General features: G+C 43.6%; 1 protein-coding gene across 1 annotated transcript; it reads left to right on the forward strand.

The window, feature by feature from the left end:
• The first annotated feature begins 447 nt into the window (after positions 1-447).
• On the forward strand, positions 448-22,744 carry LOC139009842 (zinc finger protein 670-like). The gene is given in 5 exon segments (XM_070413960.1): positions 448-519; positions 18,934-19,060; positions 19,261-19,321; positions 19,958-20,951; positions 20,953-22,744. Coding segments are annotated over 5 exon segments (1,563 nt in total). The 5' UTR covers positions 448-516; the 3' UTR covers positions 21,331-22,744.
• The last annotated feature ends 2,128 nt before the right edge of the window (positions 22,745-24,872 follow it).

Here is a 24,872-nt window from a genome sequence, read left to right on the forward strand (position 1 = left end):
ATGACTGCAGGGGATGGGGGGTGGGGATGGTGGTGGTGGAGATGGAATAGGGTGTAAGGGGGATGAATGGTGATGGAAAAATAAATATTAAAATTTTTTTTTTTAAAGCTATAGGCCTGGGGAGTGACTGCCCTCCATGATCGGATGGTCCTGGGAGGTTGCTTTCCGTTCCTGAGCTGGTCAGATTTACTCCATAAGTCCGTATTCATGCCCCAGCCATGTAGGAGTGTGTTGTTTAACGTGGAAGTAGTGGGGGTTTCCCTGACTACTGCGTCCTCCCTGCCAGCTGTCAATTAGGCAGAAAGAGTTGTGCATGAATTTCTGTCCAATCAGGGGCACCGCTGGGACAGGTGGGTGGGGCCACACACCTCAGAGGCTGGATGTCAGAACTGGTTGGTGACAGCCTGTCGCCTCCCTTAATGGTCCCCGGTGGCTCTGGCAGCCTCTGTGCCACCGTGATCTACAAAGACCAGGGGACGCTAGGAGGGACTCGGGGAGACCCAGGAAACCCCAGAAATGGTGAGTGTGCAGGGCCAGCGTCAGAGATGGGCACAAGAGGCCAGGGGGACCGTACGGAGCGGCCTGTACTGGACCAGCCTTCCCACGGTCAAATCCGGAGCCTGCAGACCCGCGTTCCCCCGGGGCGCTGCTGAGACCTCGGTCCCCTTCAGCGAGCTGGCAGCCGCCCCCGCCCCCCTCACCCCCGCCCCGCTGTCTTGCCCAGTCCCTGTGCTCAGCGACGTTGGCCCAGGGCCCCCAGCCTCTCTGGGCAGCTCTGCGCTTGCAGCCCCCGCATCTCCCAGAATGTGCTCGCCTGCAGGGAGGGTCATCACAGGGCTGTCCTGACTCGGCCTCTGGGTTTGTTTGTGAAAGCAGCTGTGGAATGTGGTGTCTCCAGTTTCTCCTTCCAGCCCTGGGGTGCCCCTTTTCTCGCGAGGTTTTCAAATATTTTGGAAGCAGGGTCTCAACACCATGACCCTGTCACCCCAGTAGCTTGGGACGAGCAAGAAGTACATAAACGCCCAGTTTCCTTTCTGCGTTCCCAAAGGCAAATACCCGTCTTTGAATCACAGCATCATTTTCAATGATGGGTCCTCCGGGGTGCATTCCAGATCCCGTATTTTACTTGTTTGTATATTTCTTAACAGAGTAATGGAATGTTTTCTTTTTAAAATTTATATTTGTCTGTGAATACTTTACAGGAAAAAAAAATCCTAGAATAACTGCCTGAAATATGTTGTATGAAATCCTTTTGCCTCTTTTCCCAGGATCTTTCCTGGGCACAGACATCCTATCGGAAGGCCTGTGGGTGGAGGTTCTTTTTTGGGGGGGAATTTTTCTGAGTGTTCTCTTTTGTCAGCACTGCCCCTCCCTGAATCTGTCACCTTGAAAAGCTTTATTGACTGTTTTGTCTCATTTTTTCTCAATAGGAATAAAATGTTTTTCATCAGTAGAGCTTGAAAGACAGTATAAAGTAGTTCCAAACAGGCACAAAAGATAAACTCTGAAAAAATTAAATATTTTAGTATTACATTTTTATAGTTATAGGCCTAATAGAGTTCTTTCATTCTTTTCTTTTGAGAATGTGCAGTATGTTTCTTTTTTTTCTTTTTAAAATACATTTTATGGATTTTTTTTTTACAGAGAGGAAGGGAGAGGGATAGAGAGTTAGAAACATCGATGAGAGAGAAACATCGATCAGTTGCCTCCTGCACACTCCCCACTGGGGATGTGCCCGCAACCAAGGTACATGACCTTGACCGGAATCGAACCTGGGACCCTTGAGTCCGCAGGCCGATGCTCTATCCACTGAGCCAAACCTGGTAGGGCTGCAATAAGTTTCTGAAGTTTGTTTTGCTTTTAAGTTGTGGAAAAAAAAAAAAAAAAAAGGAGTGGGGGAGAGTTTCTGTGAAAAGTAACCTCATGGGTGATCTGGTCACATACTTAATTGGGCAGGTCATGGTGGATAGTCAGACCTCAGGCCTATAACTCCATTAGTGAGAGGTTCTAAACCAGCCCTACCCATTATTCTTGTGCATCTAGATTAACACACCTTTAAAATGCCATAATTAGCCCGACTGGTGGGGCTCAGTGGTTGAGCCTTGACATATTAACCAGGAGGTCATGGTTTGATTCCCAGTCAGAGCACATGCCTGGGTTGCGGGTTTGGTCCCCAGTTGGGCCACGCAGAAGGCAACCAATCATTCTCTCTCACCATTGATGTTTCTGTCTCTCTTCCTTCCTCTCTGAAATTAATAAAAAATATTTTTAAAATAAAAAATAATAAAATGCACTAATTAGTATTCTTCAAGAGAGCACATTATCTTGTTAATTACTTGTAATCCAATCCCCCTTTGCTTTTTCCTACCCTTAAGTGATCTTCCTTATATCCCCTCCTTAATTTCAAATGTATAAAAGAAACTGCAAAACTTATTCTTTGGAGCATTTTAGATCTTGATTCCTGGCAATTGTCATCAGTCTTGGCCCAAGTAAACTCATAAAAATTATCTGCAAGTTTTGGACATCTCTTATGTCGACAGGGTGTTTTCAAATACAATTCCAGCCTGGCAGGTGTGGCTCGGTGGTTGAGCATTCACCTATGAAGCAGGCAGGATATCAAGGTTCGATTCCTGGTTAGGACACCTGCTCAGGTTTTGGCTCCATCTCCAGTGGGGGAGTACAGGAGACAGCCAATCAATGATTCTCTCTCATCATGGATGTTTCTATCTTTCTTACCTTCTCCCTTCCTCTCTGAAATCAATTAAAAATATATTTAAAACAAAACAAATACAATTCTGGGGTGTCCTTTTGCAGAGCAGAAGTGTTCAAGTAGATTCATGAGAAAAGCTCCAGCGTCCTGGAAATGGGCTGTACGTGCTGAGGCGGGTGCAGTGATGAAGCCCTTTCTGAGGCTGCAATTATTGCTCCTGAGGCCTAGATATTTTGCATTCAGAGTGTAATATGTGCACACTGAGAGGTCTGTGAAGATCAGGGCTTCTGTCTCATAGACAAAGCGTTTATAAATTGGGAGGTTCCTTTGAGTCAGAACTTAAAGGGAATCAGGCTGAGGGTTTCCTCACTGTGAGAATGGAATCCTGGGGAGGGAGCGCTTCCATGCTTACAGGAGAGGGGAGGGTGCTCACTCCTGGGGCTACTCAGGTGTCACTTATGGTCCTTGCCCAAGGACTGACCCACTGCAGGGGTTTAATCTCAGCAAGGGGGTGGGGTGGGGTGGGGGGGGTGGGTGTTGTCTAGATCAGTGGTTCTCAACCTGTGGGTCGAGACCCCTTTGGGGGTCAAACGACCCTTTCACAGGGGTCGCCTAAGACCATCAGAAAACACATATATAATTACATATTGTTTTTGTGATTAATCACTATGCTTTAATTATGTTCAATTTGTAACAGTGAAATTGGGGGTCACCACAACATGAGGAACTGTATTAAAGGGTCGTGGCATTAGGAAGGTTGAGAACCACTTGTAGACCCTTAATGGAAACATTCAACTTTCTGAGTGTAGGTTTCCTTTTTTAAAAAATATTTTTTTATTGATTTCAGAGAGGAAGGGAGAGGAAGAGAGAGATAGAAACATCAATGATGAAAGGGAATCATTGATTGGCTGCCGCCTGCATGCCCCCTACTGGGGACCAAGCCCGAAACCCGGGTATGTGCCCTTGACCGGGATTGAACCTGGGACCCTTGAGTCCACAGGCTGACACTCTATCCACTGAGCCAAACCGGCTAGCCAGTGTGAGTTTCCTTTTGAACTGTAGGGAAGCAGGCTGCTTATCTTGATTTCAATATTTGTATTTCTTTTTGTTGAATTACTTTCTCCGGTGAATATTGCAGCACTGTGATCTAGTTTTCTCTAGCACCTGGGCTTTTAATCTGTAAGTTGATTTAGAGATACCATGTGATAATTGTGGAATCAAAGAGAATTTTGGTTCCATTTAGCAAGAGAACCTGAAGACATGAGGTGAGTGTTTTAAGTTCTCAGGTGTTTTTCCTATTTTGGGGGGGCAGTGTTTATATGTCCATATCTCTAGAGAACTTGGACAGTGGAAAGGTTTGCCATTTCTAAGGCAACTGATTACCTATTTTAATGGATGTGAGAAAAAAGCAATTGAGTTTATATCTTCATTGACATGAGGGAAACACCTCAAAACTTGTAATATCCCCAGTGTGAAATACAGTGAAGGGACAAACTGTTATAATGCATCTTGTTCCCTTTGTGAGAGAGAAATTGGGAAAGTTTTGATGAGCTCCTGTTTATATTCATTACTGTTTCAAGGATGAAATCTTGGCGTGGTATTCTATGCTGAAAAGGTAAAATTAAATTAATTCTAAAAAGCAAAAGTTAATTAAAATACTGATTAAGCATAGAAGATATGGTATATATAAATATTTTTCCTTAAAATTTTTTAAAAATTGATTTTAGTGAGGAAGAGAGGGAGAGGAAAATAGAAACATCAACGATGAGAGGGAATCATTGATCTGCTGCCTCCTGCACGTCCCACACTGGGGATGGAGCCAGCAACTTGGGCATGTGCCCTGACTGGGAATCAAACCGTGATCTCCTGGTTCATAGGTTGACACTCAACTGCTGAGCCACGTTGGCTGGGCTATATTTGTCCTTTTTTAAAAAATAGTATATAGGAAGGTTAATTCCGTTTCTAAGCTAGGAAACTCACTTAACCCCTAGGGTGCGCCACTCTTGCCTTTCGCCAAAAGTGCCGGGAGCGCTATCAAAGCTTCGAAATGGTGTCCAGTTCTAAGTTTGCTTTTATTAGTGATGATGATATTGCTAAATATGTCAATGTAGTAAAGGTTTCCTTAAGTTTTTGAATATGTAACTTCATTTACTTGTGATTCATAATTTTTTTCCTAAACTGCTATAAAATCAGCAAAAATGCCTTGGCAATTTAAGCATAGTTCCTAGGATATTGGTTGGCACTCAAAGGGTTAAGGAGACTCCCTGCCTATATATCCTGCTCTACTCCATCCACCCTCAAATCATTTTAATCACTTTTCGAACATTTTGTGAATGTTTATGTAAAAACAAGCCATTGAGAATTCCCATTTTCCTTACTGATACTTGTTCTTGGAATGAGAGTAGATTCACACTTTTGATATTTGTTTACTGAAAACTTAAGCCTCGCCCCTCCCTCTTCCCCTGTCCTTACCTGTCAGGCTGATAAGAACCAGGAGGCTCCTGCTCTGGGGCTGCTGCTTGCTGGGAGCCCCTCCCCCTGAGCTGTGCTGCCCTGTGTTGCATTGTTGACCTCACGGAGCCTGGGTTCTGTGCTCAGAGGACTCTGGGTTGGCAGTTTCAGTCATTCCTTGTTATTTGAGAGCAGAAGTTTGGGAATGGAGCCCTCCTTACGGTGAGTGGTCCTGGGTCAATGTGTTGGCTGGAACCCACCTGTGTCTTTAGTGTGCAGCTGTGGCTGAGGCTGGGGTCCCCCAATAGGAGGGTGTTCTCGGGGGGAACGAGGATGATTGTACTCTGTGAATGAGGTGAGCTCATAAGATGTTCATTCCTTGAAGAGCAGTTATTTCAGAGAGAAAGAGAAGAGACCGGGAGAGGCAGCCCACAGGGAGCAGGCTGAGCCCACTCCCTAACACCAGAGGGCTCGCCAGGTTGCTTTGCCTCTGCGGCTGCACCTGCCTCACAGAAACACAGACCCTGACCCTCTGGGTCACTGGGGACAACGCCCATAGTTTCATTATGGCCCAGTGAGGCGGTTAGGAGACCCCACTGAGCCCGAGTTTTATATACAAAGGATTCGGAGTGTAATTATTGATCATTTGTTTTTTGGGGGAACAGAAGTATGAGAATGGGCTCTTCCTGACAGTGCTTTGGGTCTGATGTTTTGTTTGGAACCTATCTGTGCATTTAGAGTGAAGATGTGACTGAGGCTAAGGCCTCGTTGAAATTTAGGTGGGTTATAGGTGATTCCTAGGCTAATTGTAGCCTATGAATTTGGTGATACCATCAGATAGTTACCTCTTAAAAAGCAGGCTTATTTTTGTTTTTATATTTTGTAAGTTGTGATTTATTTCATGTTAAATTGTAGTTGACATACAATATATTATTTTCAGATGCATAACATGGTAATTTAAAACATATACTTTAGGATGTAATCAGCAAATAAGTCAGTAACCATCTGTCACCTTTCAAAGTTATTACAATATTATTGACTATTTTCTTTATGCTGTACATTAAATTCCTGTGACTTATTTATTATATAACTGGAAGCCTGTACCTCTTCTTCCTTTTTTTTTAAAAATTAATTCTCACCAGAGGATATTTTTCCATTGATTTTTAAAGAGTAGAAGGGAGAGAGGGTGGGAGGGGTAAGAGAGTGGGAGGCAGGACAGAGAGAGAGAGAGAAGAAACATTGATGTTGATTGGTTGCCTCCCACATGCTCCCCCGAGCAGGGATCAAACCTGCAACCCAGGTACCGGCCCTTGACCAGGAATCAAATCCAAGACCCTTTGGTCTGAGAGCTTTTGCTCTAACCACAGAGCACACTGACCAAGGCTGTACCTCTTATTCCTCTTCACCCTTTTCACCGATCTCTCCACTCCTCATTTCTCTGGCAACCATCATTCTGTTCTCTGTATCTCTGATTTTGTTTCTATTTTGTTTGTTGATTGTTTTTGTTCTTTTTAGATTCCACACATAAGTGAAATTATACAGTGTCTGTCTTTGTCTGGCTTATTTCACTTAGCAAAACATTTTTGCCCTGGCCTGTGTGCTCAGTGGTTAGAGCATAGGCCCTTACACCAGAGGGTCTCCGGTTCCCTCCCTGCCTGGGTTTTCAGGGCCCATGTGGGAGGCAACCAGTCCATGTGGTCTCTCTCACATCAATGTTTCTCTCTCTCTCCTTCTCTCTCTCTCTCTCCACCTCCCTCCCACATTCTCTCTCCACTCTGAAAAGCAATGGAAAAAATATCCTTGGATGAGGATTTACAAAATAAATAAATAAAAACACTTTTGAGGGCCATCCTTACTTTATTATTATAACACCTATTCTCCTAAAATATTCCTTATTGAGCAGGAAAACTCCTAAACAATAATTCATGAATTTAAATTAAATAAAATATATTTGCCACTTCCAATTTAGCTGCACAAAATGGGACTTGATGGTTATCACCCCTTAGGTCTTAGGAAAATTAGATGAAATGGCCCAGTGTAAATTAAACAGGGGCTTCAAGGATTGACAACTGTTCTAAGAAACCTTTTAGGAAGACATTCTCTCCAGCTATCCCTGGAACAGCTGAATTGGGCATGTACTTGAACCTGAAAAGAAAGAATGACGCCTCAGAGTGGATGATCAAAACCTTGAGGCTGTGGTCACACCAAATAAACCCCTGTCCCCAGCACCCAGCCACCTTGGACTTACTGACTCAGCAACCCGTACAGATTCTGCTCTCATAAATGCAGGTTGGTCTGTTCTGCTTAGCGTCCGTTTCAACAGTCTCTCAGCTTTAGTTGGGCTTCACCTTGAAGGGACATGACGAACCTTTACCTGGTTACCCTCAGGGAACCGTAGCAGCACCATCACCACTGCACACAGTCTCTGCAGGCAGGAGCTGAACTGCACTCACCTCGCTCGGGGAGAGCAGGTATGACATGACGTCATGACATTCTCCTTTGTGGGCATTCATTTGACATACCTTAAAAAAGTGGATGGGATTGGTTCAGTGGATAGAGCGTCGGCCTATCTCTCTCACTTCTATGTTTCTCTCTGTCTCTCCCACTCCTTTCAATTCTCTCTAAAATTCAACGGGAAAATATCCTCATGTGATATAAATAAAATGACAACACGATGAAATAGTCTCTCAGCAACCACCACATGGCGTAGATTTTTGTGTGTGTAAGGGAGGCAACATATTTCTTGTTTACAAAATTTACTTGAGTTCATTTATGCCATTACTTGCCCACTGTCCCACCTTGAGTGGGCACCCCTATCATAGAAGATTCTAGGCTGTTTAAATAGCTGTGCAACAGACACACCTGGTAATGTCCTCTGAGACTCCTTCATGATAAGGCTTCAATTATCACCTCTTACACCTCTTGGAGTTACCCATGATGGCCTTATGCTGTAATTTCTGTCTTGCTTTTTTCTTTGTTATTTTGAGTAGATGTTTATCAATTTTATTAATTTTCACTGAGAACCCGCTTTTGTTTTCTTTTTTAAAATGATTTCACACAATTACTTTAATTTTTTCTGTTATTTTATTATTAATTTTGGGGGGTGACATTGGTTAATAAGATCATATAGGTTTCAAGTGTACATTTTTATGATACATGATCTGTATATTGTATTGTGTGCCCACCACTGAAAAAAAAAATCTTCCATCACCATATATTTGGTCCTCTCACCCTAACTATTCCCCCACCCCCCTTCCCTCTGGTAACTACCATACTGTTGTCTATGAGTTCCAGTTTTATACCCCACATATGAGTGAAATCATATGGTTATCAGGTTTTTCTAACTGACTTATTTCACTTAACATAATATTCTCAAGGTTCATTCATGTTGTTGCAAATAGCAGCTGGATAGTATTCCAGAGTATGTATGTATTTTTTCTTTAATTCTGTTTACTTTGGATTTAATAGTTCTTTTTAGTGTTTGTAACTGTATGTTATGTTAATAAGTATAGATATTTTTTCTAGTGTATTTGTTTGATGTCATAAATTACCCTTTGGGCATTGCTGTCGCTGCAGCCCATAACCTTTGATTAGTTTTACTTTTATTTCATGTAGTTCAAAATAATTGTTTTTCTCTTGAGAGTTCTTCTTTGATTTCATGTATTATTTAGAATCTGTGTTGTTAAATGTTCACATATTTGGGGGTTTTCCAACTATGGTCCTGCTAGTGATTTCTGGATGAATGCCCGTGGTGTGAGAGCATATTTTGTATAATTTCGATTTTTTTAGATTTGTTAAGGTGTATTTTATGTATCAGAATGTGTTCTGTCTTGGTGAAGGTTCTATGTGAACTTGAGAAAAATGGGTACTCCACTCTTATGGCATGAAGTGTTTTATAAATTACAATGAGATCCAGTTGTTACATGGCGCAGTTGAGGTCTTCTCAGTGCTTGGTGTTTTTATGCTTCCTGGAATTTATTACTCATGATATGGGCTGTTGAAATCTGCAATGATAGCAGTGGATTCATCCATTTCCCCTGGCATTCTATCAGTTTTGCCCCATGTATTTTGCTTGTCCGTTGTTATGCACATACACATGAAGATTGCTATGCCTTCTTGGAGAATGGACCTCTTTATTATTACTTTAAGTTTAAATCTATATTATTTTAAATAAACTGTCATGTTATATAAAGTATGATAAGAAATATAAAAGCTATTAATTATACCTTAATTTATTCTTCTTCTAATTGACCACCTCCATCACTCACATTCTTTCTGATGAATATAATTTCTTTCTTTCTTTTTTGTTAATCCTCACCCGAGATATTCTACCATTGATTTTCTTTTAAAATTAAATCTTTATTGTTCAGATTATTACAGTTGTTCCTCTTTGTTCCCCCCATAGCTCTCCTCCACCCAGTTCCCACCCCACCCTCTGCCCTTACTCCTCCCACTGTCCTTATCCATAGGTGTACGATTTTTGTCCAGTCTCTTCCTGCACTTCCACATCCCTTTCCCCCCAAGAATTGTCAGTCCACTCCCTTTCCATGCCCCTGGTTCTATTATATTCACCTGTTTACTCTGTTCATCAGATTTTTTATTCACTTGATTTTTAGATTCACTTGTTGATAGATATGTATTTGCTGTTCATAATTTTTATCTTTACCTTTTTCTTCTTCCTCTTCTTTCAGCATTTCATATAATGCTGGTTTGGTGGTGATGAACTCCTTTAGCTTTTCCTTCTCTGTGAAGCTCTTTATCTGACCTTCAATTCTGAATGATAGCTTTGCTGGATAAAGTAATCTTGGTTGTAGGTTCTTGCTATTTATCACTTTGAATATTTCTTGCCACTCCCGTCTGGCCTGCAAAGTTTCTGTTGAGAAATCAGCTGACAGTTGTATGGGTACTCCCCTGTAGGTAACTGACTTTTTTTCTCTTGCTGCTTTTAAGATTCTCTCTTTGTCTTTTGCTCTTGGCATTTTAATTATGATGTGTCTTGGTGTGGTCCTCTTTGGATTCCTTTTGTTTGGGGTTCTCTGCGCTTCCTGGACTTGGAAGTCTATTTCTTTCACCAGGTAGGGGAAGTTTTCTGTCATTATTTCTTCAAATAGGTTTTCAATATCTTGCCCTCTCTCTTCTTCTGGCATCCCTATAATTCGGATGTTGGTACGCTTGAAGCTGTCCCAGAGGCTCCTTACACTATCTTCATATTTTTTGGATTCTTTTTTCTTTTTGCTTTTCCAGTTGGGTATTTTTTGTTTCTTCATATTTCAAATCTTTTTTTAAAAATTATTATTATTTTATATTTTCTTTTTTTTAAATTAAATCTTTATTGTTCAGTTATATTTGTTCCTCTTCCCCCCCCTCCATAACTCCCCTCCTCCCAGTTCCCCGCCCCACCCTTCGCCCTCACTCCCCACCCACTGTCCTCATCCATAGGTGCACGATTTTTGTCCAGTCTCTTCACGCATCTCCTACTCCCCTTACCCCTCGCAAGAATAGTCAGTCCCTTCCCTTTCTATGTCCCTGATTCTATTATAATCACCAGTTCATTCTGTACATCAGGTTATTTATTCACTTGATTCTTAGATTCATTTGTTGATAGATGCATGTTTGTTGTTCATGATTTGTATCTTTACCTTTTTCTTCTTCTTCCTCTTCTTAAAGGATACCTTTCAGCATTTCATATAATACTGGTTTAGTGGTGATGAACTCCTTTAACTTTTTCTTATCTGTGAAGCTCTTTATCTGACCTTCAATTCTGAATGATAGCTTTGCTGGATAAAGTAATCTTGGTTGTAGGTTCTTGGCATTCATCACTTTGAATATTTCTTGCCATTCCCTTCTGGCCTGCAATGTTTCTGTTGAGAAATCAGCTGACAGTCGTATGGGTATTCCCTTGTAGGTAATTGACTTTCTTTCTCTTGCTGCTTTTAAGATTCTCTCTTTGTCTTTTGCTCTTGGCATTTTAATTATGATGTGTCTTGGTGTGGTCCTCTTTGGATTCCTTTTGTTTGGGGTTCTCTGCGCTTCCTGGACCTGTAAGTCCATTTCTCTCACCAGGTGGGGGAAGTTTTCTGCCATTATTTCTTCAAATAGGTTTTCAATATCTTGCTCTCTCTCATCTTCTGGCACCCCTATAATTCTGATATTGGTGCGCTTGAAGCTGTCCCAGAGGCTCCTTACACTATCTTCGTATTTTCGGATTCTTTTTTCATTTTACTTTTCCCGTTGGGTGTTTTTTGCTTCTTCGCATTTCAAATCTTTGACTTGATTCTTGCGCTCCTCTGGTCTGCTGTTGGGTGTCTGTATAATATTCTTTATTTCAGTCAGTGAATGCTTAATTTCTAGTTGGTTCTTTATCACAACATCGAGGGTCTTATTAGTTTTCTTGAGGCTCTCATCAAGTTTATTGGCAGTTTCTAGCAAATTATTGAAAGCCCTCAAAATTGCATTTTTTAGCTCTATATCCTCCATTTCTGTCATGTTTTCTTGTCTCCGAATTTTTTATGCTTTCTTGGTGCACCCCCTAGTGGTCTTTGTGCGCAGTCTTGTTCTAGTTAAGCCTTGATTGTTGTAGTTAATACTAGAGGGATTTGACCACCAGGCCGACTGGCTGTGAGACTCAGCTATGTCTGCCGTGGGAAAACTTCTGTCCTCTGGAGAGGTGCTAATCTAGCCTTTGCCTGAGGCTATCCGGCAAATGGCTCTGCGCAGGGCTTGGGCGGGGCGGGTCGCAGGGGATCAACAGGGCGGGTGGAGGGAGCAGTTATGGCTGCTCTCAGTCTCGTTCCCAGAGGCTCTGCTTCTCAGAACCCCAGCAACCGCTGCAAACCTCGGAGAGAAAGCTGCCCTCACGTTCCAACTGATGCCAGACAATCCCGCTTCTCCCGTTTGAGTCTGAGTCCCTAGAGACTCGCCCGGATCTGGAGCTCAGAGTCTGAGACTCCCTTCTGATTGAAAACGACAACTGCGCCCTCAGCCACCAGCCCGCTCTGCGCGCGCGCACCTCCGCACCTTTGTATTTTCCACACTGCGCCTCCTCTGAGCCTCGGTATGCTGTTCTCTCTCCTTCTAGTTGAAGAATCTCTCCTCAGCCAGCCTTCCTGTGGTTCTGGGTGATGTCCGTTCCGCTTTTAGTTGTATTTTTGAAGTGGTTGTTTGCAGCAGCAAACTCCGGTGTTTACCTATGCCGCCATCTTGGTTTTTTTTCCCATATTTCAAATCTTTGACTTGATTCTTAGGATCCTCTTGTCTGCTGTTAGATCTCTGTATATTATTCTTTATTTCAGGCAGTGTATGCTTAATTTCTAGTTGGTCTTTTTTCATATCCTCCAGGGTCTCACTAAATTTATTGCCGGTTTCCAGAAAATTCTTGAAAAACCTTATAACCATGGTTTTGAACTCTATATCCAGTAGTTTGCTTTCCTCCATTTCTGTCATTTGTGTTCTGTTTCTTTGTCTCAGCATTTTTTTATGCTTTGCTGTGTTGATAGAGTGGCTTTCTGTGCTAAGTGTCCCAATTACCTGAGGTAGACACTCTTGGTGCACCCCCTTGTGGGCTTTGTGCACAGTCTTGTTGTAGTTAAGCCTTGATTGTTGTAGTTAACACTGGGAGGATTTGACCTCCAGGCAAATTGGCTATGAGAATCAGCTGTGTCTACAGTGGGAGAACTTCTGTGCTGAAGACAACCTTATGGGGCAAGACTTGCTTCAGTGGGGCTTTGGTGCTCACTGAGTCTGCCCCCTGAGTGTGACCCTTATGGATCTGAGGAGTTGTAATCTGGATGGTCCCACTCTGACCACTGGGTACACTGGCTCTTGGATCTCTAAGGAGGTGCTAATTTAGCCTCTGCCTGAGGCTACCCAGCAGGAGCTATGGAGAGATCTGCAGATTCCCCTTCCTTTTTAGGGGGTTTGGAGGTGCCCATATGAGGCCCAGCTGTGAAGCAATGTAAGCTGCTGTGGGGCCTTGGGCCTGCTCTTGGAAGTTCTGGGTCTGTCTGGCCCAGCTGCAATTTGTTAGGTAATTTTCAGATTGCAAAGGGTCAGGGCATTTATATGCAAAAGCCTCTGCCGCAGCCTGGGTGGGGTGGGGTCTCAGGGATTTAACAGGGCAGAGCAAGCAGCTATGGCTGATCCTCAGCCCTGCCCTAAGGGGCCCGGCATCTCAGTGTCCTGGTAATTGCTGCAAGCACCTCTGAGGGAAAGCCGCCCTCAAGTTCCGAGTTCTGCCTGCTGCCAGGCAGTCCAGTTTCTCCCGGTACGAGTCCTGGGTCCCCAGAGACTTCCCGGAACTGGAGTTCAGAGCAGTCAGGAGCTGGTGACTCCCTCCCGATTCAAAAAGACAGCCGCATTCTCAGGTGCCAGCCCCTTTCCGCACGCACTCTTCTGCATCTCTAGGGTCTTCAAATCCACAAAGGCAAATCCCGGAGGATTTCTTGCAATCCACACAGTTCTTAAGGGGCCGTAGTAACTGAAAGCCCTTCTAACTCTCCTTTGCCAGCACCGGTTCCCAGGTTACCAACATACACCTTGGTTTCTGTTTAAAAATGCAAACGGAAGAACGCGCGTTATGGAAAACTTGACCCAAGTTAGAATGAATTCTTTGCACACCCTTAAGACCGTGCAAAACATTATTTTGTGGTCTTATCAAGAACTGAACGTGGTCTTAAAGCCAGCCAAGTCGGCACATTTCTGAAGAGCTGGGCTTAGGACAAAGTTCTTCACGTCCTAGTATGGTGGGAAAACGCATCGAAAGCACGGGAGCAGATGCGCGGTAGGATATTCCGAGCGCAAGGCAGTCCCGCCCCGAGTCCAGGCAGTCACCGGCCCTACCCTCATACCTCCTCCGTACCGCCCGCGGCGCGCGACATGATGACTGGCCCGCGAGCTCGGCTTGTTCAGCTCGCAGAGCCCAGGAACCGAGTGACATGAGAAGCTGCACAGACCTCGCACACCAACGGTCCCAGCGGCACGACGAGGAAGAGCCTGGGTTCCGGTTTATATAGGCGGCGGCTGGGTCTCTTTGCGCATGCGTCATCTCGTTCTGCGCGGCACAAAGGAGCTGGGCAGGAACACCGGAGCAGCGGCGTGGGGGGTGGGGGTGGGGGACGGACTGAAGAGCGTAAAGGACCAATCACAAGCGGAGGGATGCGTTTCCATGGGAACGTCAGAATCCCGCCAGTAAACCCTTGGCCTTCCCCGCGGTGTCCCGCCCCATCCTTCCCCCCTTTCCTGTACCCTCCTCATTTCCCTCTTCCCTTCTCCCGTCCCCCTTCTATTTTCCCCATTTTTAGGGACCCTCAGCTCCAGTAATGTTGCTACAGGTGCATTAGACCGGCCTCTGAAAGGCTGTAACGGCTGATGTCGCAGCCGCCGCTGCCGTTCTGCTGCGGGACCTGGCCTAGGCTAATACTCGGTGATCTCTGGGGCTCATCAGAGGAAATCGGGAGTTTGGCCAGGGTGAGAGCGCCATGAACCAGCTATTTGAGTAGTGGTCCCTACATTATAGGCCTCAAAAGGGGTGAAGCCCCTAGAGGGACCGGGATTGGGGCCATTCTATCCCTGGACAGTCTGGAATTTGCAAACCATTTGCTCCTTAGTGTCCTTGGTTAGGGAAGATAAAACCTTGTGATTCATTAGCTGCCTGTAAATTGCTCAGTTTGTTTGGCCTTGTTTAATTATTTTGTCTCAGTTTCCCTTATTCCACTTGCCAAGGATTCCCCCTAGCTTCCTACTATCCTGCCTCAGAGGCAGCCCTGATGCTCACGCGCATAGGGGTTTTGTGGTCCTGCCTTCTTCCTAATATCTGAGCTCTAAGTTCCAAATAACTTTCTAGGTCATAAAATTGTACTGAAAGAAGAAGGAAGAACCGAGTCTGTGATAACTATTCCGCAAGGTCAAAGTAGTGCTTCCCCACAGGAATAGTTTTAGTCAGCCAGCTGCCTGGGATTGCAGGCATGCCTTGGAGATATTGCAGGTTCATTGCAGACCATCGCAGTAAAGTGCATGAGCCAATAATTATTCTACAGTTTTTTTGGTTCCCCAGTATATAAAGTTCTATTTACATGATACTTTAATCTGTTAAGTGTGCAATACCATGTCTCCAATGTCAATGTACATGCCATAGTTAAAAAAAAAAAAACTTTACTGAGCGGCCCTGGCTGGGTAGCACAGTTGGTTAGAACATTGTCCCAATACACCAAGGCTACAGGTTCGATCTCCAGTCAGGGCACATACAAGAATCAACAAATGAATGCATAAATAAGTGGAATAATGACAAAACAGATGCTTCTCCCTTCCTCTCTCTAAAATCAATAAATAAAATTTAAAAATACTTTATTGCTTAAAAAAAGCTCACCAGCATCTGAGCCTTCAGGGAGGTGTTATCATATTGCTGGTGGAGGGTCTTATCTCCATATTGATGAAAATGCAAGATCTGTCAAATGCAATAAATTAAAGCCCAATAAACAAAGCATGTCTGTACTCCTAATGGTCTTTAGAACTTTAAGACAGCATGGCCAGCTGGGCTCTGCTAAATGTAGGATTTCCACAAGCCTCCTAGACTCTTCGTTTTTGGTAATGGGAACAGAAGGAAAAGCTTCCAGTTTTTCACTATGTTTTTACTTATTTAAACCTCATGCAGAAGAGGTTTCATGGGGTTCGGTAAATGGGTAATAAGGAGACAAATACAAAGAATATTTTTCATAATGAATCGATGAGAGAGAGAAACATCAGTTGTGAGACAGATACATCAATTGGTTGCCTCCCAGGTATGTGCCCTTGACCATGAATCGAACCTGTGATCCTTCAGTGCACAGGCTGATGCTCTAACTGCTGAGCACACAGGCCAGGGTTGAAACATTTATACACACACACACACACACACACACACACACACACATAATTGCTCTTTAGGGAGAGAGGAATGGAGAGAGAGAGGGAGGGAAAGTGAGAGAGAAAGAGAAACATCGATGTGAGAGTGGAACATCAATCAGCTATCTCCTGCACGCTCCCCATTGGGGATTGAGCCCATAACCCAGGCATGTGACCTGACTAGGAATCGAACCAGCAACCTTTTGGTGCATGGAACAATGCCCAACCAACAGAGCCACACCGGTCAGGGCAGATGGGTTTTTGTTGTTGTTGTTTTTTTAAAATAATTTTTATTTCTTGAAGTATTACAAAGAGTATTACATATGTCTCCTTTTTTTCCCCCCTTGACATTCCCCCCGGTCCCTACCCCCTAGTGTCTTGTGTCCATTGGTTATTCTTATATGCATGCATATAAGTCCTTCGGTTGATCTCTTAACCTCCCCCCAAACCCTCCCTAGGCTTCCCACTGTAGTTTGACAGTCTGTTCAATGTTGTTCTGCCTCTGCATCTACCCCTGTTCATCAGTCTATACTGGTCCCTATTTTCTGTCCCAACCTCACTGGAGCAGTCCCAAACTCACTGGGGCCGTCTCGGCCTCACTGGGGCTGTTTCAACCTCACCAGGCCGTCCTGACCTCACCGGGCCCATTTCAACCTCACTGGGGCCATCCCTACCTCACTGGGGCCGATTCAACCTCACCGGGGCCGTCCCGACCTCGCCGGGGCTGTTTCAACCTCACCGGGGCCGTTTCAACCTCACCGGGGCCGTCCCGACCTCACCGGGGCCGTCCCGACCTCACCAGGGCCATTTCAACCTCACCAGGCCGTCCTGACCTCACCGGGGCCATTTCAACCTCACCGGGACTGTCCCGACCTCACCGGGGCCATTCCGACCTCACCTGGGCCATTTTGGCCTCACCGGGGCTGTCCAACCTCACTGGGGCCGTCCCAACCTCACCGGGGCCTTCCCGACCTCACCGGGGCCATCCCGACCTCACCGGGGCAGTCTCGAACTCACCAGGGCCGAAGTTTGGCCCTCTGTCCTCTGCCGGGCGGCTCCCCACCAGACAAAATCTCCAGGCGTTCCTGGTGGCTGAACATCCAGCACGCCTGCCTTTGACTTCGCCCTCCACCAAGTGCACAGACTGCCTGTCTGCCGTCCCCCAGCGTCCCACGTGAAACTGGAACTGGTGGGCGTGCTTGTGCGCCTGCTGGTGCAGCGGTTCCACATCGCCGGCCCAGCTGGGCCCGGCCCCAGCCTTCCCAGAACCCAACTCCGCCCCCCGAGTCTGTCCCTCCCGGATGCGAGGAGCAGAAATCTGCAGCCTGCTGGGTTGGGCTCTATACTTGGTGCCTCTGCACATCCTACTCAGTCTCAATGCTCTTCTTTCTATGCCAGGAGTTGAAATCTGCAGTTTGTTGGGTTGGGCTCTGTACTTGGTGTCTCTGCACATCCTACTCATTCTCAATGCTCTTCTTTCTTTCCTTCCAGTTGTAGAGCTTCCACTGGGCCAGCTTTCCCATGGTTCCGTATGATAGCTGTTTGTCCTATAGTTGGTAGTTTTGATGTTGTTGTGTGAGGCAGCACACACAGGTCTCTTCCTTACGCCGCCATCTTGGTTCTCCTGGGTCTGCTTCTTGAGTGTGTCTCCCATGGGTGCGAGCAGTTGAAGTCTGCAATTTGTTGGGTTAGGCTGCAAAAGCGCAGGTGGGTCTTTTTGTGCTCCTGGTGCAGCTTGGATGGGGATGTAAATTGATCAGGGCTGGATCTCAGGGAGTCGCCATGGCGGAGCAAATAGCAATGGCAGCGTCTCCGCAGCCCCTCGCCTCTCCGGGACACCGGGGCTTTGCGTCCCCCAGTGCCGGCGAGCAGCTGCGAGACAGAGCCTCCCTCGCTTTCTGATGGCTGCAAGGCCATGCCACCTCTCCCCGTAGGGTCTGTGCCTCATGATTCTGCCCGAACCAGCTCAGTGGATTTGAGAGTTTGTAAAAGCACAGGCGTTTCCTCTTGTGCCTCTGGCACAACCTGGATGGAAATGTAAATTGAGTAGGGCGGCTCTCAGGGAGTCGCTGGGGTGGAGCAAATAGCGATGGCAGCGTTTCCACAGCCCCTCGGGACACCAACACCGGGACTTTGCATCCCCCAGTGCCAGTGAGCAGCTGCGCGCCAGAGCCTCCCTCGCTTTCCGACCGCTGCAAGGCCATGCCACCTCTTCCCGTGGGGTCTGGGGCCTCAGAGACCTGCCCCAAGCAAGCCCAGAGGATTGGAGGGTTTGTAACCGCTTCTGATTGAAAAAAAACCGTGCATCCAGTTGCAGCCCACCTGGCGCACGACTGTGTACCTCTGTTTTGGGCGGCTCTGTAGCTCCTACTCAGTCTCACTGCGCTTCTTTCTTTCCTTCCAGTTGTAGAACTCCCACTGGGCCAACTTCCCCATGGTTCTGAATGGTGGTTGTTTGTCTTATAGTTGGTAGTTTCAATGATGTTGTGAGAGAGCAGCACACACAGGTCTACTCCCTACGCCACCATCTTGGTTCCGCAGATGGTTTTAAAATAATATTGTTTTATTAGTGTAAAATGTCTGTCGTTTCCCAGTATACTCTGAACCCTGACATTAGAGAAAGATATGATGTAATGTGATCACAGTAAGAATGTGTTGATAATTTTTACTTGCTACCTCCTGCACGCCCCCCATCGGGGATTGAGCCCATAATATGATGGCATTAATTTTATAAAAAATTAAGTGTTGATAGAGAGTAAATTATTGATGACTTGTTCATAGTATAAATGTTTGGAGGTGATAGAATCATATGTTACCTTCTTATAAATGGAGTCTAGGTGTCCAGTGCTACCAGTCTCACTCATCCTACTGTACACACATTTGGGGTGTTCTAGGACTCAGTGTCTTTTGAGGATGTGGCTGTGAACTTCAGTCTGGAGGAGTGGGCCTTACTGGATCCTTCACAGAAGAAACTCTACAGAGAGGTGATGCTGGAAACCTTCAGAAACCTGATTTCAATAGGTAAGGATGACAAGTTCCCTTCACTTCCTCATTTAGAGGACAAATATTTCTTCTCCTTCAACATTTAGGTGTTTAATGTGGGAAGGGAGGACATTGGTAAATAAACTGGGCGTGGTCATAGCTAATTATAGAACTAAATTCTAATAAATTTTCTATAATTTCTAATACTTTGGAATGTTTTCTCTGGGTCTGCATTATAGGTAAAAAATGGGAAGATATTGATATGGAAGATCAGTATAAAAACCCAGGGAGTAAACAAAGGTGAGTCACACAATAGAAAGCAGGGCCTCACAGCTCTAGCTGGTTTGGCTCAGTGGATAAAGCGTTGGCCTGCGGACCAAAGGGTCCCAGGTTCGATTCTAGTCAAGGGCACGTACCTTGGTTGCAGGTTCCTCCCCAGCCCAGGCCCTTGTTCAGGGCACATGCAGGAGGCAACCAATCAATGTGTTTCTCTCACATCAATGTTTCTCTCTGTCTTTCCCTCTCTCTTCCACATTTTCTAAAAGATCAATGGAAAAATATCTCTGGGTGAGGATTAACAAAAAAGAAAAAAAGAAGAAGAAGAAAACAAAAGAACCCCTGCTTCAAATTAATTACTTCCCAGAAATTTTCACCAAATTACTTTCTTATATATGACATAGTGTTCAAATTTGCAAACTAGTTCCCATGGAGACAGGATTAATAAACCATATATATGAATGTCACTTTTAATAATTGCAAGGTAAAGTTGTCTTTTAGAGTTTTCAGTGTGTTCTATTTCAAACAATACTGATCAAGTAGAATACTTACAATTTTGCTATAAATTATAAAAATATACTTCAAATATGCTACTAATAAATATATAGCATCACTAATAAATTATTAATAATGTGCTTCTTTCCCCCCCCGCCACCCAAGAATTCATATGGTACAGAGGCTCTGTAAAGGAGAAAAAAGTAGTCCGTATGGAGAAAACTTCAGCTTTATTCCCAATATTAATGTGAAGAAGAAGATGTTTCCTTCAGTAAAACCATGGAAATACAGTGTGCGTGGAAGAGTCATCATGGATCATTCATCCAATAATAGGCACTCCGGGTGTCACACTGGACACAAGCCAGCTGAGTATCATAAGTATGGAGAGAAGCCATATAAATGTAACATATGTGGGCGAGCTTTCTGTTATCTTCAGAGTTTTGAAAAACATGAACAAAATCACAACGTTGAGAAACCCTATAAATGTGAGGAATGTGGGAAAACCTTCATGTGGCTCAAAGCCCTCCAAAGACACATGCTCACACACACTGTCGATGCTCCTTATAAATGTAAGGTTTGTGGGAAAACCTTTAGTTCTTCAGCTGCACTGCAAATATGTGAGAGAACCCACACAGGAGAGAAGCCCTATCAATGTAAACACTGTGGGAAAGCCTTCAGATGTTATAAAAGTTTTCAGAGACATGAAAGAAATCACACTGAAGAGAAACCCTATCTATGCCAAAAATGCGGTAAGGCATTCATGTATCCCAGTTACCTTCGAATACATGAAGCAACTCACACTGAAGAGAAACCCTATGAATGTCAGGAATGTGGAAAGGCCTTCCGATCTTACGGTGCCTTACAACCACACAGAAGAACTCACGAAGGAGAGAAACCCTATGAATGTAAGGAATGTGGAAAGGCCTTCAGTAATTACAGGTCCTTACAAATACATGAAAGGTCTCACACTGGAGAGAAACCCTATGAGTGCAAGCATTGTGGTAAAGCATTCAGCGCTCCCAATTACCTTCGAAAACATGAAAGAACTCATATTGCAGAAAAACGGTATAAGTGTAAAGAATGTGAAAAAGCCTTTAGATTTTCCAATTCCTTACAAACACATGAAAGGACACACACAGGAGAGAAACCCTATGGATGTAAAGAATGTGGAAAAGCCTTCAGATCTTCTGGTAACTTACAAACACATGAAAGAACTCACACAGGAGAGAAACCTTACAAATGCAACGAATGTGACAAATCCTTCAGATATTCCAGTTCTTTACAAATGCACAAAAGGACTCACAAAGGAGAGGAACCCTATGTATGTAAAAAATGTAGTAAAGCATTCAGATATCCCAGTAATCTTCGAATACATGAAAGAATTCACAGTGGGGAGAGATCCTATGGATGTAAGCAATGTGGAAAGGCCTTTATATCTTACAGTTCCTTACAAACACATGAAAGGACTCACACTGGAGAGAAGCCCTTTGAATGTAAACATTGTGGTAAAGCCTTCATTTCTCGAAAATCCCTTCTAAGACACGTGAAAATGCATACTTGAAATAACACCGTGTCAGTGTAAGGAATGTGGGGAAGCATTCACTTGCTTGGTTTGCATCAAAGATATAAGAGAATTCCCACTGGAAATAGACACTACGAATGAAAACAATGTGGTAAAGCCTTCATTGAACAGAGTTCCCTACAATGTCATGAAAGAACTCACACTGGAATAAGAACTATGAATGTCAGGTATGCAGAAAAGCCTTTACTTTTAACAAAATCCTTCAAAATCACAAGATGAGAGTGTACTCAGCAGAGAAACTACATAAATGTGAGGCATGTGGGAAAACCTTCAGTCATTTCTCTTCTGAAGACGTGAAAGGACTCACTGGGTCAAATCTCTTGAATGTAATTAGTGTGGGAAATGCTTCAATTGGCCCATATCCTTACTTGTAAAACTTCCACCAAAAATATAAAAATGTAAATAATGTAAGAATACCTGATGAAAAGTAATTAATATAGCCCTGACTGATGTGGCTCACTTGGTTGGAATGTCATTCCCATTCACTAAAGGATTGTAGTTTCGATGCCCAGTCAGGGCCCATACCCATGTTTCTGGTTCAATTCCTGGTAGGGGCATGTAAGGGAGGCAACCAAAGGGATGTGTCTTTCTCATGTCAATGTTTCTGTCCTTCTCCCCCTCTCCCCCTCTCCCTCCCCCCCCTCCCTCTCTCTCTCCTCCTCCCTGTCCCCTTCCTCCTCCCTCTCTTTCTCTCTCTCTCTCTAAAATCAATTTTAAAAACCCCAGAATATCCCTAGGTGAGAATTAAATTAATTCATATATAATATTGTAGAAATTTTCAACATTAAAGGGTTGGTAATAAAATTGTAAATTATGTTCATCCAACTTTTTTCTTTTCTTACTAAATAGTGCATCATTGAATACTGGGTTTTTACTGAAGTAGGTACTTGGACAAGGGGGAGGGGAGGTTAGGGGCATTGACCAATTGCATCATAAAAAATCCACCTACAACTTCAGCTGGGCCCCTGCATGTATGGATTCTCAATTATTTACAGAGATTTTAACCCCAATATAAGTGGACTGTGCAGTTCAAACTTACGTTGTTCAAGGGTCAACTGAAATTATTTTCAGAAATGAATACCGATGGGAGATAGTTCTGCGAGTTCTTTCAGGAATAGTACATAACATGATGAGGTAGTGATTTTTTATTAAATCAGTAACATTGTCTTTTTATATTTTGAAGTCTGTTAGATTTATGGGTTAGATCAAGTGTATTTCTAATATGCAATTAGGTTTATTTTTTTAGGATGTTTATTTTTGTATGTATTAAAGGGCCATTAAAAAATGACAGTTTGGTTTAAGTTGATTTTTTCCTACAGGCCTTGTGACAGTTCCTGCATATTCCTGGTCTATTACATATATTCTCCCTTTCTTATTGAATACGTGTTTTTTTTGGGGGGGCGGGGGTAAAAGATCCTAATTTTCCCACTCTTATAAAAAGTTGGAGTAAATTTTGTCTGTCAAGTTTATGAAAGAATAAAGTTTTATGTGAATTATTTTTATTGTTAAACTTTCACATTTTCCTCTTGACCAACATATGGTAAGTAGATGTTGACTTAAGAAGAGAGACCTGCTCCGGCTGGATGTCTCAGTTGGTTGGAGTACCATTCTGTCCACCAAAAGGATTGCAGGTTTGATTCCAGGCAGGAGGCAACTGGTCGATGTTTCTCTCTCATAGCTCGCTCTCTCTCCCTCTCTCTCTCTCTCTCTCTATCTATCTCTCTCTCAAATCAATAAAAACATATCTTCAGATGAGGATTTAAAATAAAGAGGAGTTCTGTGATAGAACAAAATATCTCGGAGCCATTCCCTCTTTTGATAGTGGTAGAAAGTAGCTTTTTCAGGATTCATTTTCTCTGTGGTTCCATGTTAAAATATACCAATAGCCTCACTTGTATGTGATTTGGGAGGCAAAAGCAAGGAAGTCATTCTGTCAGATATTGGAGCCACCACCATACAGAGGGAGACAGATACATAGTAACTTCGAGGACACCATCCTCCAGCTGATTTTTTGTATTTCTTACCCTCAATCAAGTGTATCTTCAAACCCACCACCAGCTCTTTAATTTTCATTTTCTTAGAGGTGTGGTTTTCTCTGATGTCTTCACAAGATCCACATAGAACAGTGGTGGCGAACCTTTTGAGCTCGGCGTGTCAGCATTTTGAAAAACCCTAACTTAACTCTGGTGCCGTGTCACATATAGAAATTTTTTGATATTTGCAACCATAGTAAAACAAAGATGTACATTTTTGATATTTATTTTATATATTTAAATGCCATTTAACAACGAAAAATCAACCAAGAAAATGAGTTCGCGTGTCACCTCTGACACGCATGTCATAGGTTCGCCATCACTGACATAGAGGTCTATCAAGAATGTGGATTAATTTTAAGCCATCTGTGTACACCAGGAAACAGTTTCAGACGTCCATGCTTGCGAGTATTTTCTGGTGCCCCTCTCTTCTGGATTATTCAACTTAAGGCCTATTTTGTATAGGAAACAGTTTTATGGTATTAATAGTGCAGGTGAGCCCTGGCTGGCTTGGCTCAGTGGATAGAGCATCGGCCTGCAGACTGAAGGGTCCTGGGTTTGATTCGGGTCAAGAGCACATGCCTGCGTTTCGGGTTCAATCCCCAATTGGGGGCGTGCAGGAGGCAGCCAATCAATGATTCTCTCTCATCGTTGATATTTCTCTCTCTCCCTTCCTCTCTGAAATCAATTAAAAATATTTTTACAAATAGTGCTGGTGAGCATATTTTTCTGATTCACCATGACATGTACAGTGGTGCAGTAAAAACCAACATGGAAATTTGTTTCTCAGTTGCGTGTGCAGTGGCTGTCTTGTGAGAATAAGCATCTTCCTCTGGATTATGTCAACACTAGGGGTCCAGTGCACAAATTCGTGCCAGGAAGAACTGAGGGTGTTTTCTGCTACTTATAGCTGAATGTCATCTCTCATTTAGTTTTCAGTTACTCTTGATTGCATGTGATTACAAGTATGAGCATTTTTTTTTTGCCAAATGAACATTTTTGTAGTTTCAGAGAAATATTTTATTAACATTTTTAAAGCCATTGAATGCTAACAAATATGGTGCTTCCTGCGATGATACATTAACATGTCCCATTATAATAATGGAATTTCAGATAAAGTTTGTAATTTTTAATTCGGTTATTATACATTATGAGACAATTTTATCATGTGCATGCATGTATGTTCAGGTATTTTTCCTCGATGAAAATTTGTTTTATAGTTACAATTTTTGTCATGAAACTAATTTTTTTCATTCTTTCTAAAAAATATTTTTATTGATTGCTAGTGGAAGGGAGAGAGAGAGAGAAAGAGAAACATCAATGTGAGAGGAGACCATCAATCAGCTGTATCCTGTGTACCTCTTACAGGGGATCAAGCCCTGCAGCAATATAGAAAACCCTGTATTCCTGTGATTAACAGTAAAGATTCCCCATAAAGATAAATATACAGACATCACTTTTCTTC

This window comes from Myotis yumanensis, unplaced genomic scaffold (assembly GCF_028538775.1).
Source record: "Myotis yumanensis isolate MYYU_CA2020_CCGP unplaced genomic scaffold, mMyoYum1.0.hap1 SCAF_5, whole genome shotgun sequence".
In the NCBI taxonomy this organism is placed as follows: domain Eukaryota; kingdom Metazoa; phylum Chordata; class Mammalia; order Chiroptera; family Vespertilionidae; genus Myotis; species Myotis yumanensis.